At 47.7% G+C, this 16138-nt stretch overlaps 1 protein-coding gene across 4 annotated transcripts in view; it reads left to right on the top strand.

Annotated features, from left to right (window-relative positions):
* LOC139555020 (voltage-dependent calcium channel subunit alpha-2/delta-2-like) overlaps window positions 1-16138 on the top strand; it is a 304976-nt gene that overhangs the window by 159084 nt on the left and 129754 nt on the right. For all 4 annotated transcript variants that reach the window (XM_071368420.1, XM_071368412.1, XM_071368429.1 and 1 more), the window contains exon 4: window positions 1960-2019. In XM_071368420.1, coding sequence (XP_071224521.1) covers window positions 1960-2019 — 60 coding nt within the window. The remainder of the gene's footprint in view (window positions 1-1959; window positions 2020-16138) is intronic.

The raw sequence follows: 16138 nt of genomic DNA, 5'->3' as shown, positions 1-16138 counted from the left end.
AAGACAGATCATCAGGAAGGAAGGACAGAGAATGAGGGAGGAACCATTCTTCATATACAGTGTCATGGACATGGACACTACATTTGTATTTCCTCATTCATCATGATTCATGTCCTCTTCTCCTTTTTTATAATTTTCGTCTCCTTGAAGAGACGTCACAGATAGACAGACACGTATTGACAGACTACCATCGTTTGGCATTGAAAGGTCTCACTTTGGAAAAACAACAACTTGTAAAGGCTTTATATCTTCATAAGCATTCACAAATCATTTATATGCAAAGTCTTACTATACATGAAGGGTGAGACAAAAGGTTCTCACTTACATCTGTTATTATTTTGCCATATGTGGCATATAGGGCTAACCCTTTAGCCATATGTTCAGTTCTCAGGCCAATTCAGAGCAGTGTAGAATCTGGAGGTAATTGTTTAGCCAGCAGCACACTCCACTGTTGATCGCTAATTGAAAACTGTTGGATTACGAACACTCAAGAGTGCCCTTTAGCTAGGTTGACCCCTCCGTTGTATACACAACGCCACACTGTCACACAACTGAGGACGTTTCCTTCAATGAACTTTGTGGCGATCATTTCATTAGACTAATTAGCTCTGCTGTATGTGTCATTGTTTCAGTGGTTCACCTCATTAGTAGTGACTGAATAAAATCTACATTTCATTGTTTCTTAATATAATCCTCATTCAGGTGATTAAGACCCTTATGATCCTGGCATTCAGCTATTGTTTCACTAACAAGGTTAGTGATATCATAAACGGAGTAGGAGGGGCTAGGTCTGGCTAGCTGTGAGTGGGAGGGTCTTAGTGATGGGGGACTCGGGGGGATGGACCTTCAGACAGAAATAGGACACTTCTCTCTCTAACGAGAGTTTATCACTTTCCTTTCTTTAGGAGAGAAAAAAATGTGCTTGGGGAATGTGGTCCCTTTGATGTTGTACCAGAAATGAAAGTCCACTTAGTGGGAGTCTAAATAGGGTTTGTCATTTTCAAGCCCAGGGACTGTGTGGCTGGCAGGCTGACTGACTGGCTGGCTGCCTGACTGGCTGGGTGGATGACTGGTTGGCTGACTGGCTGGTTGACTGGCTGACTGGCTGGCTGACTGGCTGATAGGGGACGCAAACCAGATATTTCCCTAGGGGGTTGAAGTGGGAGCAGAGAGGAAACCTAGACACAGTACTGAGGCATGGTACCATGCAGACACACAGGGAAGAGACTGTCTCTTTAGAGACTCACTCTATTTTGCCATTGGGCGATGAGATATTGTGTGTCGCCCATAAGCCTCTACACATAGACAGTAATACTCCATGTTATAATCCCTGTGCAATTAATTATGTCAGACCTATATTATAACTATTAATAGTTAGGAACCAAAATGCGAAAACGTGCCGAGAATACGAAAATAAAGCGAGCAACATTGCACTGAACCCCTTTTAGCCACGAAAAGGCATTTGACAAACATTCCTTTTCCGTTTGGTTTGGTAAAGTGACATTTTATTCAACATGTTCATGTTATTCAATGGCCCTCACCTTCTCCACTCCAAATGCTAACTGTATTACCCCTTGGAATAACACTGTTGTAATCACAGTTTATTTCCAACACACTATAGCTAGCCTAAATGTGTCTGGCACCATTTTGCTACAGTACATGGTTTGAAATTGTAGTCATTTAGCTTGCGCCTTACAGAAATGAAATTCCCCCGACAGTGAGGAGAAATGTGTAAGCCCATTGAGGAGCATGCTGAGCTTGGCACCAGTCACTGCCTCTAGAATTATACAGTCTATGAACAGCACTTAGTTCACTTAGTGTTTTCCCTCGAGAACAGGTTGGCACACACACACAACCACACACTCTGACACCTACCCACTGAACCAGAGGAGCCTTTAACCCTGACCTCTGTATTGACCCTTGACCCTGACCTCTGCTTCATGTGTGTTTCCTGTATAGAGGCTGGCCAGGGAGGCGGAGCAGCTGCAGACAGATTTTCCCTGGCTGGACAGTATCAAGGTAAAGTTAGAACCTCCCTCTCTCTCTTTTCTCTCTCGCGCACTCTCTCTCTCTTTCTTTTCTCTCTCTCGCACTCTCACCATTTCATCCATATTTCTACCCATCTCTCTTCCTCTATCTGTCTCTTCATATTTACATTTATCCACCAAAGTAACACAACCTGTATTTTGTTGTCTTTTAAATGTCAATGCTATCAGTATTACAGACACATGTACACACTCACATGCACCACCCAGAATGAAGATGTTTTATGTGTGTTTGAGCATTCGATAATGTCCCACGGCCTATTTCTACATAATGGTGAATCTGTGTTGTGCATGTAAGGCCAAAGCAGGTTGAACTTTGCATTTTCCAACACCTGACCTTTAAAACAGCAGAACACCACTCCCTGTTAATGTCTACATCTCAGAACGTTCAGTATTACTTGGCTTGTGTTTTGTGTGTGTTTGGTGCGTGTTTTTGGTGCGTTTGTGTATATCTGTATGTGTCTGTTTGTGTGTGTGCTCCACTCATTCTCAGATTTACAAACACACAGATGCCCCGTATATACACACACACACACTCAATCTCACACCCATCACAAGATACAACAGCGGGGAGTGTGTGTGTGTGTATCTTCTGTCTCCAGGGAGACGAGCTAGCTGTCATGGTACACTTCCCACAAATAGATTTTTAACCCCGCGCCTCCCAGGGGATATTTGAGAATAGGCTTTAACTGATTTTAAACAAATTATTATGAGCCATACTTCCCAGCAAAGTCCATTTGTATTCATGGTCGCTTACACTGAAGCCGAAGTTTGGGGGTGACAGTGGCTGCACCTCTCTCCACCCGCTGTTCCCACCGACCCAGGGTGGTTCTGTCTGTCAGTGCATCTGTCCCCTTCGCTCAGGGCCGGGCAGGACTGATGCCTTCATCTATGTCTGCCTGTGGCCAGCTGGTCAGCTTTAATGTTGCTCAATCGGATGTGTACCCATGCAGGTAGTTGCATTTGGGTCACAGTGCCCTCACACAGCACACCTGTTCATAGGTAACTGCATTCAATATGGTTTCACTGTCTCTTCAAGTGGCAAAGCCAGCTCTCTCCCTTTCCCACTAATTTCCCCTCTTCCTCTCTTTCTCTCTCTCTCTCCCATTATCTCTCTACCTCATCCCTCTCTCTCTCTCCTTCTGTCTGACCCTCACCCCTTCCCCTCTCCCTCTCTCTCTCTCTCCTTCTGTCTGACCCTCACCCCTTCCCCTCATCTCTCTCTCTCTCTCTCTCTCTCTCTCCTTCTGTCTGACCCTCACCCCTTCCCCTCATCCCTCTCGCTCTCTCCTTCTGTCTGACCCTCACCCCTTCCCCTCATCCCTCCCTCTCTCTCTCTCTCCTTCTGTCTGACCCTCACCCCTTCCCCTCATCCCTCTCTCTCTCTCTCCTTCTGTCTGACCCTCACCCCTTCCCCTCATCCCTCTCTCTCTCTCTCCTTCTGTTTGACCCTCACCCCTTCCCCTCTCTCTCTCTCTCTCTCTCTCGCTCTCCTTCTGTCTGACCCTCACCCCTTCCCCTCATCCCTCCCTCTCTCTCTCTCTCTCTCTCTCCTTCTGTCTGACCCTCACCCCTTCCCCTCATCCCTCCCTCTCTCTCTCTCTCTCTCCTTCTGTCTGACCCTCACCCCTTCCCCTCTCCATCTCTCTCTCTCTCCTTCTGTCTGACCCTCACCCCTTCCCCTCATCCCTCCCTCTCTCTCTCCTTCTGTCTGACCCTCACCCCTTCCCCTCACCCTCTCCCTCTCTCTCCTTCTGTCTGACCCTCACCCCTTCCCCTCATCCCTCCCTCTCTCTCTCCTTCTGTCTGACCCTCACCCCTTCCCCTCTCCCTCTCTCTCTCTCTCCTTCTGTCTGACCCTCACCCTCACCCCTTCCCCTCATCCCTCCCTCTCTCTCTCTCTCCTTCTGTCTGACCCTCACCCCTTCCCCTCTCCCTCTCTCTCTCTCTCCTTCTTTCTGACCCTCACCCCTTCCCCTCATCCCTCCCTCTCTCTCTCTCTCCTTCTGTCTGACCCTCACCCCTTCCCCTCTCCCTCTCTCTCTCTCTCCTTCTGTCTGACCCTCACCCCTTCCCCTCATTCTTCCCTCTCTCTCTCTCTCCTTCTGTCTGACCCTCACCCCTTCCCCTCCTTCCACTTTTTTTCTTATCTGTCCATGTCTTTAATCAGCCATCAAAACAGTTAGAAAATATCATATTGTTGCAAATACTAATAATGTATTGGAGCTGATTTCATTTGCCTTTATAATTAGACCAGGTAATGAATCTCGGCAGGGGTGACTGGGAAACCATTAAAGAAAACTTGTTGGGAGGGGGAGGGAAGGGAGGGTGGAGAGAGGCAGATATGCTTGTAGATTTGGTGTGCTTTTCTAATTTCCTTTTGGGTGAACACTCGACTGAGTGACACTGTAATTAGATTAGGGGGGCATGATCTTTTGGCATATTAGGAACAGCACAGAGCATCTTAAACTAACCCGGTGGAGCAAGCTGTCAGACTCCGAGAGAAAGGTGTTTATGTAAAACAGACAGTAGAATTTGTGTTTGTCTATGTGTATGGGAGAGTGTGTGTGTGTGTGTGTGTGTGTGTGTGTGTGTGTGTGTGTGTGTGTGTGTGTGTGTGTGTGTGTGTGTGTGTGTGTGTGTGTGTGTGTGTGTGTGTGTGTGTGTGTGTGTGTGTGTGTGTGTGTGTGTGTGTGTGTGTGTGTGTGTGTGTGTGTGTGTGTGTGTGTGTGTTTCCTACCTGGCCTTGCCCATCTTCTATGTTCAATAACACCGCAGACATCATACGACACAATGATATGGCTGTTCCCTCTTCCACTGCACTGCTGCTGTTGCATCTGTTACCATAACGACAGACCTTCTTTCTTCCTATTGTAACTATGACGATGGTGCCTGGGTTGGTAATATGATCACCCCGATGGTCCAACATTTTGACCGTTGGACTGTTGGTGGTCATAACACCTGTTGTGATGGTCGTTCAGGGTTTTAAATCCATTGGAATTAAATGGTGTGTGAAATAGACATTAAAGTGTTTGATTGCTCCTGATTTCTCAAGATCATAGGTCATCCTATCTCAGCTCTGTCAGGGTCTCTTTCCAGACCATTAATTTTATTGTATTGTCTCTGGATGCATTCTCTTGGGTCTCTGCTTTTTAGTAGCAGGGCCCCAGGGCTAATGACTACAAGAACCAGCCCCTAAATCATTTCACATTACAGTCATTTATACAGTTGAAGTCGGAAGTTTGCATACACTTTAGCCAAATAAATTTAAACTCAGTTTTTCACAATTTCTGACATTTAAGTCCCTGTCTTAGGTCAGTTAGGATTACCACTTTATTTTAAGAATGTGAAATGTCAGAATAATTGTAGAGAGTGATTTATTTAAGCTTTTATTTATTTCATCACATTCCCAGTGGGTCAGAAGTTTACATACACTCAATTAGTATTTGGTAGCATTGCCTTTAAATTGTTTAACTTGGGTCAAATGTTTCAGGTAGCCTTCCACAAGCTTCCCACAATAAGTTGGGTGAATTTTGGCCCATTGCTCCTGACAGAGCTGGTGTAACTGAGTCAGGTTTGGTGGCCTCCTTGCTCGCACACGCTTTTTCAGTTCTGCCCACAAATTTTATATAGGATTGAGGTGATGTGATGGCCACTCCAATACCTTGACCTTGTTGTCTTTAAGCCATTTTGCCACAACTTTGGATGTATGCTACCAAGCTTTAACTTCCTGACTGATGTCTTGAGATGTTGCTTCACTATATCCACATCATTTTCCTCCCTCATGATGCCATCTATTTTGTGAAGTGCACCAGTCCCTCCTGCAGCAAGCACCCCACAACATGATGCTGCCACCCCCGTGCTTCACGGTTAGGATGGTATTCTTCGGCTTGCAAGCCTCCCCCTTTTTCCTCCAAACACAACAATGGTCATTATGGCAAAACAGTTCTATTTATGTTTCATCAGACCAGAGGACATTTCTCCAAAAAGTACGATCTTTGTTCCCGTGTGCAGTTGCAAACCGTAGTCTGGTTTTTTTATGGCAGTTTTGGAGCAGTGTCTTCTTCCTTGCTGAGTGGCCTTTCAGGTTATGTCGATATAAGACTCATTTTACTGTGGATATAGATACTTTTGTACCTGTTTCCTCCAGCATCTTCACAAGGTCCTTGCTGTTGTTCTGGGATTGATTTGCACTTTTCGCACCAAAGTCCGTTCATCTCTAGGAGACAGAACCCGTTACCGACCTGAGCGGTATGATGGCTGCGTGGTCCCATGGTGTTTATACTTGCGTACTATTGTTTGTACAGATGAGCGTGGTACCTTCAGGGGTTTAGAAATTGCTCCCAAGGATGAACCAGACTTGTGGAGGTCTACATTTTTTTTCTGAGGTCTCGGCTGATTTCTTTTGATTTTCCCATGATGTCAAGCAAAGAGGCACTGAGTTTGAAGGTAGGCCTTGAAATACATCCACAGGTACACTTCCAATTGACTCAAATGATGTCAATTAGCCTATCAGAAGCTTCTAAAGCCATGACATAATTTTCTGGATTTTTCCAAGCTGTTTAAAGGCACACTCAATTTAGTGTACATACATTTCTGATCCACTGGAATTGTGATACAGTGAATTATAAGTGAAATACTCTGTCTGTAAACAATTGTTGGAAAAATGACTTGTGTCATGCACAAAGTAGATGTCCTAACTGACTTGCCAAAACTATAGTTTGTTACCAAGAAATGTGTTGAGTGGTTGAAAAACGAGATTTAATGACTCCAACCTAAGTTAATGTAACTTCCGACTTCAACTGTATATATACATACACACACACACTACTGTTCAAAAGTTTGTTGTCACTCAGAAATGGCCTTGTTTTTGAAAGAAATCAAATGTTTTGTCCATTAAAATAACATCAAATTGATCAGAAATACAGTGTAGACATTGTTAATGTTGGAAATTACTATTGTAGCTGGAAATGGCAGAATTTTTATGTAATATCTACATAGGCGTACAGAGGCCCATTGTAAGCAACCATGTTATCTGCTATGACTTATTAAAGGAAATTATCATGACACTAGGTGAGACCTAAATGCAGACACAGGAGGCAGATGGTTGGAGTTTAAGATGTTTAATAAATCCAAAGGTAGTAGGCAAGAGAATGGTCGTGGACAGGCAAAAGGTCAAAACCAGATCAGAGTCCAGGAGGTACAGAGTGGCAGACAGGCTCGAGGTCAGGGCAGGCAGAATGGTCAGGCAGGCGGGTACAGAGTCCAAAACAGGCAAGGGTCAAAACCGGGAGGACTAGAAAAAGGAGAAAATGCAAAGCAGGAAAACGTGAAAAACCGCTGGTAGGCTTTGACATATAAGGCGAACTGGCACAGAGAGACAGGAAACACAGGGATAAATACACTGTCACAGAGAGACAGGAAACACAGGGATAAATACACTGTCACAGAGAGACAGGAAACACAGGGATAAATACACTGTCACAGAGAGACAGGAAACACAGGGATAAATACACTGTCACAGAGAGACAGGAAACACAGTGATAAATACACTGGCACAGAGAGACAGGAAACACAGGGATAAATACACTGGCACAGAGAGACAGGAAACACAGGGATAAATACACTGGCACAGAGAGACAGGAAACACAGGGATAAATACACTGGCACAGAGAGACAGGAAACACAGGGATAAATACACTGGCACAGAGAGACAGGAAACACAGTGATAAATACACTGGGGAAAACAAGCGACACCTGGGGGGGGGGGGGGGGGGTGGAGACAATAAAGAGGTGAAACTGATCAGGGTGTGACAGCAATATTGTTGACCATTCATGCCATTGAATAACATATAAGATATTTTATAGCATTTTTACATCTGGAAGATACAATGTTGCTATGACTACAAGGCGCTCTTTGTAGAATAACTCCAGTATCAAAACTGCTTGCCAGCTCCTAATATTATTATTTTTAAAAATATATATGTTTACGACCAGATCAGCTTTAAAACCGTAACTCTGTTTATTATCTCTTTCATGAGATACAGAAAGGTGTTTGCATCATCTCTTGTTTTGTTACTTTATTATTATCTTTATTTCATATTCAATACCACCATCAGTAATGCAACGATGCAAGAGAGCACTTACTTGTCAATCACAGGCATAAAGTACAGTAGTTTACCTGTTAATACCACTATTAGTATCAAAAACCAGTGGAGTACTTACGCAGCTGTACTGTATGATAATATCAATGAATCTACAAGGCCTGGTCCTAGACACATGACACATGACATGATGATCTCTGGAGTGGGTTGTCGATCTGATGTGTAAGACATAGGGACATGGTGGAAAGAGACTGGGGGATAGAAGACATCCACTTTCCATCAGAATGTGATGTGGCAGCTGCTGTACGTTTGAAATGCATTAGCGCTAATAGCTGTATCGTTAAGGGAGAGAGAGAGACTGATGAGTTACCATGGAGAAACAGGGGGAGAGGGGTGAGTTACTATGGAGAAACGGGGGAGAGGGGTGAGGGATGAGAGACTCAGTGAGAGAGGGAGAGAGAGAAGGTGAGGGCGTGTGGGAGCGAGGGAGGTTTGATAGAGAGAGAGAGAAAAGGAGGAGGAGATAGGCACAGAGAGAAGGTGAGGGCGTGTGGGAGCGAGGGAGGTTTGATAGAGAGAGAGAGAAAAGGAGGAGGAGATAGGCACAGAGAGAAGGTGAGGGCGTGTGGGAGCGAGGGAGGTTTGATAGAGAGAGAGAGAAAAGGAGGAGAAAAGGCACAGAGAGAAGGAGCCGTCTACCACGCTTCTATCACCCTCTAATAAATGAAGCATTTCATCATGGGCCATGAAAGTGTTTGTGTGTGTGTGTGTGTGTGTGTGTGTGTGTGTGTGTGTGTGTGTGTGTGTGTGTGTGTGTGTGTGTGTGTGTGTGTGTGTGTGTGTGTGTGTGTGTGTGTGTGTGTGTGTGTGTGTGTGTGTGTGTGTGTGTGTGTGTGTGTGTGTAGTGTGTGTAGTGTGCGTGCGTGCGTGCGTGTGTGTGTCTCACAGGGTTATACTGAATAAAGAAACCTGTTTCTCAGTATTCGTAGCATATGCTTTTCTGATTGTATGTGATTGTTTTGTTTTTTTTTATCTCAAAGCTCCCACATTTGAGATAAACAGGATTTAAAAAATTGTTCCTTTCACTGATTAGGTGCACTTGTGACAGTGACATGATCCAGCCACATTAGTAGAGTTCCCTCAGTGAGCCTGACCTCTAGTGGCGGGGGTAAGAGTTGACACTCCGATTTGTTGCACTGACCATGCCAACCCTTCTTATAATGCGTCTATTTCAGATAATTGGCCCTTCAGAGGAAATTACGAAAAATTATTGTGGCGGGCGAATGGCTCTATCAGCCCGGCACTCGGAGCAGAGCGACGCGAGCGGCTCCCTTAACCACAGAATACATTAGTTTTATGAGGGCCGTCTTCAAGGGACCACAATCAGGTGAAATAGACGGACACCAAAGGATGCCTCACTGGGATTCTGTTTCTTCTCTTATTTCACCCACATTTTTATTGTTCTTCTTTTCTGTCTTAGTTTTATTTTGTATTTATATGTTCATCTATGGACAGATTGGGGGAGACAGGAATTCAACGGTCTGTGCAATAAATGTTTTTTGTTTCATGTTTTAGAAGAAGTATTTGGTTCTTTTTGAAATAGGATTGTTTTCCCTACTCACATATGATGAGTGTAACTCACATTACCTTGAGGTGTTAGATGGCGAACAGGCGGATCGTTACGTTTAGTAGGCCAGGGCAGCATACTGCACTAAGTCTGCTACTAAATAAATACTCTCTATAATATTTGAATGTCTATTTCAATGGTTGAATGGGATGTTTTTCTCCCTAGTAATTCTAGCGTCTTATATCACTTCCTCCTTTTGTATATCAAATAATCTACATTCCCCCATTCTCAGTGACTGCAGAGGCTCTGTCTGAGTTGGGTCAGTTTGTTCTGTTTCAGCACATATGTGAGCCAGTACCCAACCCTTTAAATAGGGTCTCCATAGCAGGAGCTACAGAGAGCGGGAGGAAGAGTAGGAGGGAGGAGGGGAGTGTGGCTATTGGAGCACTTTTTAAATATACAGTATGTTTTTTTGAACACTGATAAGCATAAACACATTGCATAATCACAAATAAACTGCTTCTATTTTCTTTGTGAGCGTCCCCCCCTCGCCCTTCTCTTTCCTGTGGCCGTGCTGAGACAGAGGCAGAGTGCTAGCAGGCTGCCGAGCGCGTAATGGAACTTATAAACAGCGTTCTGTTATCGCTGAATCCCGCGCCATGGAACAGTTTTCCATCTTTTCACCACTTGAGGGAAAGGAATGAAAGGAAGGGGGTAGGAGGACGGGAGAAAATCCATCACAATATACAATTTAGCGTTGCCGCCTCCGTATCAAGCGTATCTGATGGTCTGGATGCCTCAGCAGAGAGACATAGACTGGACCCAGTCTTGTTACTATACACAACACTGAACCGTGTGTGTGTGTGTGTGTGTGTGTGTGTGTGTGTGTGTGTGTGTGTGTGTGTGTGTGTGTGTGTGTGTGTGTGTGTGTGTGTGTGTGTGTGTGTGTGTGTGTGTGTGTGTGTGTGTGTGTGTGTGTGTTTACATGTGAGTGTGTGAGTGCAATTGCACATGTGTGAGAATACTGTAACCTTGACTACAAGCTTGTACTTTGCACTCATGTGAAACTCATGGATATTATGTACCAATTGGTCAAGCAACTGGAAGAGTTGGATCATTGCTCATTTAGTAATATGGCACTCCATAGCCACTTCAAACATCAATCTGGATCATCACCGGTCCAATTCTTCTACACCTCTTCCTGACCACCCCAGGCCACCCCTTTATCCTCCTCCTCCTCCTGTTGATCACCCCAGGCCACCCCTTTATCCTCCTCCTCCTCCTGTTGACCACCCCAGGCCACCCCTTTATCCTCCTCCTCCTCCTGTTGATCACCCCAGGCCACCTTTCTCTCCTCTCTTCCACCCCTACCTATCCCCCTCCCCCTCCTCCTCCTCCTGACCATCTCACCCCACCCCTCCCCTTCCCTCTACCCTCCATGTCTTTACCTCCTGATCACCACAGCCCACCCCTCCCCTTCCCTCCACCCTCCATGTCTTTACCTCCTGATCACCACAGCCCACCCCTCCCCTTCCCTCCACCCTCCATGTCTTTACCTCCTGATCACCACAGCCCACCCCTCCCCTTCCCTCTACCCTCCATGTCTTTACCTCCTGATCACCACAGCCCACCCCTCCCCTTCCCTCCACCCTCCATGTCTTTACCTCCTGATCACCACAGCCCACCCCTCCCCTTCCCTCTACCCTCCATGTCTTTACCTCCTGATCACCACAGCCCACCCCTCCCCTTCCCTCTACCCTCCATGTCTTTACCTCCTGATCACCACAGCCCACCCCTCCCCTTCCCTCCACCCTCCATGTCTTTACCTCCTGATCACCACAGCCCACCCCTCCCCTTCCCTCCACCCTCCATGTCTTTACCTCCTGATCACCACAGCCCACCCCTCCCCTTCCCTCTACCCTCCATGTCTTTACCTCCTGATCACCACAGCCCACCCCTCCCCTTTCCTCCACCCTCCATGTCTTTACCTCCTGATCACCACAGCCCACCCCTCCCCTTCCCTCTACCCTCCATGTCTTTACCTCCTGATCACCACAGCCCACCCCTCCCCTTCCCTCTACCCTCCATGTCTTTACCTCCTGATCACCACAGCCCACCCCTCCCCTTCCCTCCACCCTCCATGTCTTTACCTCCTGATCACCACAGCCCACCCCTCCCCTTCCCTCTACCCTCCATGTCTTTACCTCCTGATCACCACAGCCCACCCCTCCCCTTCCCTCCACCCTCCATGTCTTTACCTCCTGATCACCACAGCCCACCCCTCCCCTTCCCTCTACCCTCCATGTCTTTACCTCCTGATCACCACAGCCCACCCCTCCCCTTCCCTCCACCCTCCATGTCTTTACCTCCTGATCACCACAGCCCACCCCTCCCCTTCCCTCCACCCTCCATGTCTTTACCTCCTGATCACCACAGCCCACCCCTCCCCTTCCCTCCACCCTCCATGTCTTTACCTCCTGATCACCACAGCCCACCCCTCCCCTTCCCTCCACCCTCCATGTCTTTACCTCCTGATCACCACAGACCACCCCTCCCCTTCACTCCACCCTCCATGTCTTTAGCTCCTGATCACCACAGCCCACCCCTCCCCTTCCCTCCACCCTCCATGTCTTTACCTCCTGATCACCACAGCCCACCCCTCCCCTTCCCTCCACCCTCCATGTCTTTACCTCCTGATCACCACAGCCCACCCCTCCCCTTCCCTCCACCCTCCATGTCTTTACCTCCTGATCACCACAGCCCACCCCTCCCCTTCCCTCCACCCTCCATGTCTTTACCTCCTGATCACCACAGCCCACCCCTCCCCTTCCCTCCACCCTCCATGTCTTTACCTCCTGATCACCACAGCCCACCCCTCCCCTTCCCTCCACCCTCCATGTCTTTACCTCCTGATCACCACAGCCCACCCCTCCCCTTCCCTCCACCCTCCATGTCTTTACCTCCTGATCACCACAGCCCACCCCTCCCCTTCCCTCCACCCTCCATGTCTTTACCTCCTGATCACCACAGCCCACCCCTCCCCTTCCCTCCACCCTCCATGTCTTTACCTCCTGATCACCACAGCCCACCCCTCCCCTTCCCTCCACCCTCCATGTCTTTACCTCCTGATCACCACAGCCCACCCCTCCCCTTCCCTCCACCCTCCATGTCTTTACCTCCTGATCACCACAGCCCACCCCTCCCCTTCCCTCCACCCTCCATGTCTTTACCTCCTGATCACCACAGCCCACCCCTCCCCTTCCCTCCACCCTCCATGTCTTTACCTCCTGATCACCACAGCCCACCCCTCCCCTTCCCTCCACCCTCCATGTCTTTACCTCCTGATCACCACAGCCCACCCCTCCCCTTCCCTCCACCCTCCATGTCTTTACCTCCTGATCACCACAGCCCACCCCTCCCCTTCCCTCCACCCTCCATGTCTTTACCTCCTGATCACCACAGCCCACCCCTCCCCTTCCCTCCACCCTCCATGTCTTTACCTCCTGATCACCACAGCCCACCCCTCCCCTTCCCTCCACCCTCCATGTCTTTACCTCCTGATCACCACAGCCCACCCCTCCCCTTCCCTCCACCCTCCATGTCTTTACCTCCTGATCACCACAGCCCACCCCTCCCCTTCCCTCCACCCTCCATGTCTTTACCTCCTGATCACCACAGCCCACCCCTCCCCTTCCCTCCACCCTCCATGTCTTTACCTCCTGATCACCACAGCCCACCCCTCCCCTTCCCTCCACCCTCCATGTCTCCACATCCTAATCACCCTAGCCCACCCCTCTCTCCTCTCCTCCACCCCTCCTCCTTATCCAACTCCCGCTGGCAACCTCAGCCCACCCCTCTCTCCTCCACTCCCTCTCCCTCCCTCCCTCGCTCCCTTGCTCACTCTCTGCATCTGCTTTCTCTTCTGCTGTCTGCTTTTTTCACTCGCTGGTTGCCTTGGTTACCCCACAGTTTGGTCATTTCAGCTTCTTGATTGCAGGCCCGGCTGTAATTTGCGTAAGTATCTCTCTTCAAGGTAGAAATGCTATTTTCTCCATTCTCTTTATTTATTTGTCTCTCTCTCCCTCTCATTCGCCTTCACCCTCTACCTGACTCCTTCAGTACTCTCATGTAATGTTGTTCTGCTGCTCTGAGAGTGAGAGAGAGAGAGCACAAGTGGTCTCAGACATGCTGTTTCACACTCAACTAAGAGGGCATGAAAGAACTCTTGTTTGGTGAGCCACGGTGCTGTGGAGCGCTGCGTTAGCCGGGGGCAGAGAGAGAGAGAGAGAGAAAGAGAGAGAGAGAGTCCCCCGTGCCATGTCTAAACCCAGCCCATCGATCCCCAGGCCCCACCGGGAATGGCAATCAATAGCCAAAGAAATCCAGCAGGCCACGCTCCGAAGCTCTATTCCCCATCTCAACACATGCCCAACACCCATGAAATGTTATTTCATAGAGAGAACCTGCTCCCCCTGGCCCCCTGGTTAGAGAGGGGGTCTATATGAGAACTCTGAACTAGAGAGGTCACCATCATAGAGGATTGGGTTTGGCTTTTTTTATTAAATAATTGGGTCCATCATAGTTTGGGTCTTTATATTGTATATTTTGTCTAATGTCTAGGTATCACCTCTGTGATGTTTACTGTATTAAATTATTATTATTATATTGATTAAACAGTATGTAAGACCTCCCTACTGGGACCAGTAGATTGCTGCATGACATTGTTTGATGATGGCATGGTTCCCTTCCCTTAGGTCCTGTGAGGCGGCAGGTACACTAGCCTAGCGGTTAAGAGCGTTGGGCCAGTAACCAAAAGGACGCTGGTTCAAATGCCCTTGAGCAAGGCACTTAGCCCTAACTGCTGTGCATAAGAGCAGCTACTAAATTATGTAAATGTTCATTTCCTATCTCCATTTATAGAGTTGTGGGTGAGAGGTGTTTATAGAAAAGGTTTTATTTGCAGTGGTTAAAAGTATGGATAAAGGTTTGGGTTTCAGTGGTTAAAAGTATGGATAAAGGTTTGGGTTTCAGTGGTTAAAGGTATGGATAAAGGTTTGGGTTTCAGTGTGTGCTTTCTTTGGTGCAACCTGTCCTTGGTCGATGCGGACGTAGATGTCTTGAGGAAGGTTACTGTCTGATTTGAATTTTTGAAGCGTTGTGAAGCATCGTAGGGGACAGCAAGGCGTCTAATGGAAATGATTACATGGTCGACAATAACAGGTTTGTCTCTGCCACCGCTGATGGTTGAGTGGCCACTCTCAGTCAACCTTTGAAGAGGGGGTGGCAGCTCCCTGGCACCCTGGCCCTCAAGCCTTCAACCTGTATCCGGTTGTCCTGAAGAATATGGAACCGTGAAGCTGTTTTCAGGATAAGTGGTGTTCTACTGTTAGACAGAGGTTCAATATGAAGATGCCATGTGATTGGCTAGGGCAGATCCAAATGCACTGTAAGGTGGCTTGTGATTGGTCACTGCTGCCTGGTGAGATTGCGGACTGTACGGTGCCAGGATCCACCATGTCACGCTGATAGATGGAGAATTGGATTGCCTCCTAGGTTACCAGAACACCACCTGATCCCTGTATTAATATTGTTACGGTCTGTTTATCTTATTTGCCTTTATTTGTTGTTAGAGCGTCTCCTTCCTGCCTCTCCTGTGCTGATCAGATTGGGGCTTGTTTGGGAGGCGTTGTGTGCATGTGTCATGTTGGATAGGCCCTTTATCTGGCAGTGTGTCCATGCTGTGTGGCGATGCTATCGGGGCTAAAGCCGGCTCCTCAATGGAGCCATGTCAGCCAACAATGGGGATCTGCATTACCCAGAGCGCAGTGGTACAAAGCGTCCTCTCCTTATCGCAGGATTGGAATATTCAAAGACTGATTTAACTGCTTTTTACTGAAGGGATCTGACAGCCACTGAAAGAGAGAGACAGACTGAGAGAAGGGAGGGAGACAGAGAGACAGAGAGACAGAGAGACAGAGAGACAGAGAGACAGAGAGACAGAGAGAGAGACAGAGAGAGAGAGAGAGAGAGAGAGAGAGAGAGAGAGAGAGAGAGAGAGAGAGAGAGAGAGAGAGAGAGAGAGAGAGAGAGAGAGAGAGAGAGAGAGAGAGAGAGAGAGAGAGAGAGAGAGAGAGAGAGAGAGAGAGAGAGAGAGAGAGAAACTGTGTGTTTGACTCTTCAGATAAAGCTGTGTATGATGAAGGGGGGGGGGGGAGGCCTAGGGCGCGGCTCTCTCATTGGCATGCTGGATGTCTTTGGGCTTTTAAGCTATTAGGGAGCTGTTGCGACCATGGTGTCCACACATAGCTTCATGTAGATGTTCATTTGTATGCCAATAAACAAATCTGCCCTAAGTTTACTGCTCAAATACACTGTGAAAATGATGCATTCTCCATGTGCACCACATCAATGTCCTTTGTCTC

This window comes from Salvelinus alpinus, chromosome 2 (assembly GCF_045679555.1).
Source record: "Salvelinus alpinus chromosome 2, SLU_Salpinus.1, whole genome shotgun sequence".
In the NCBI taxonomy this organism is placed as follows: Eukaryota; Metazoa; Chordata; class Actinopteri; order Salmoniformes; family Salmonidae; genus Salvelinus; species Salvelinus alpinus.
This window is presented reverse-complemented; position numbering and strand designations above follow the sequence as displayed.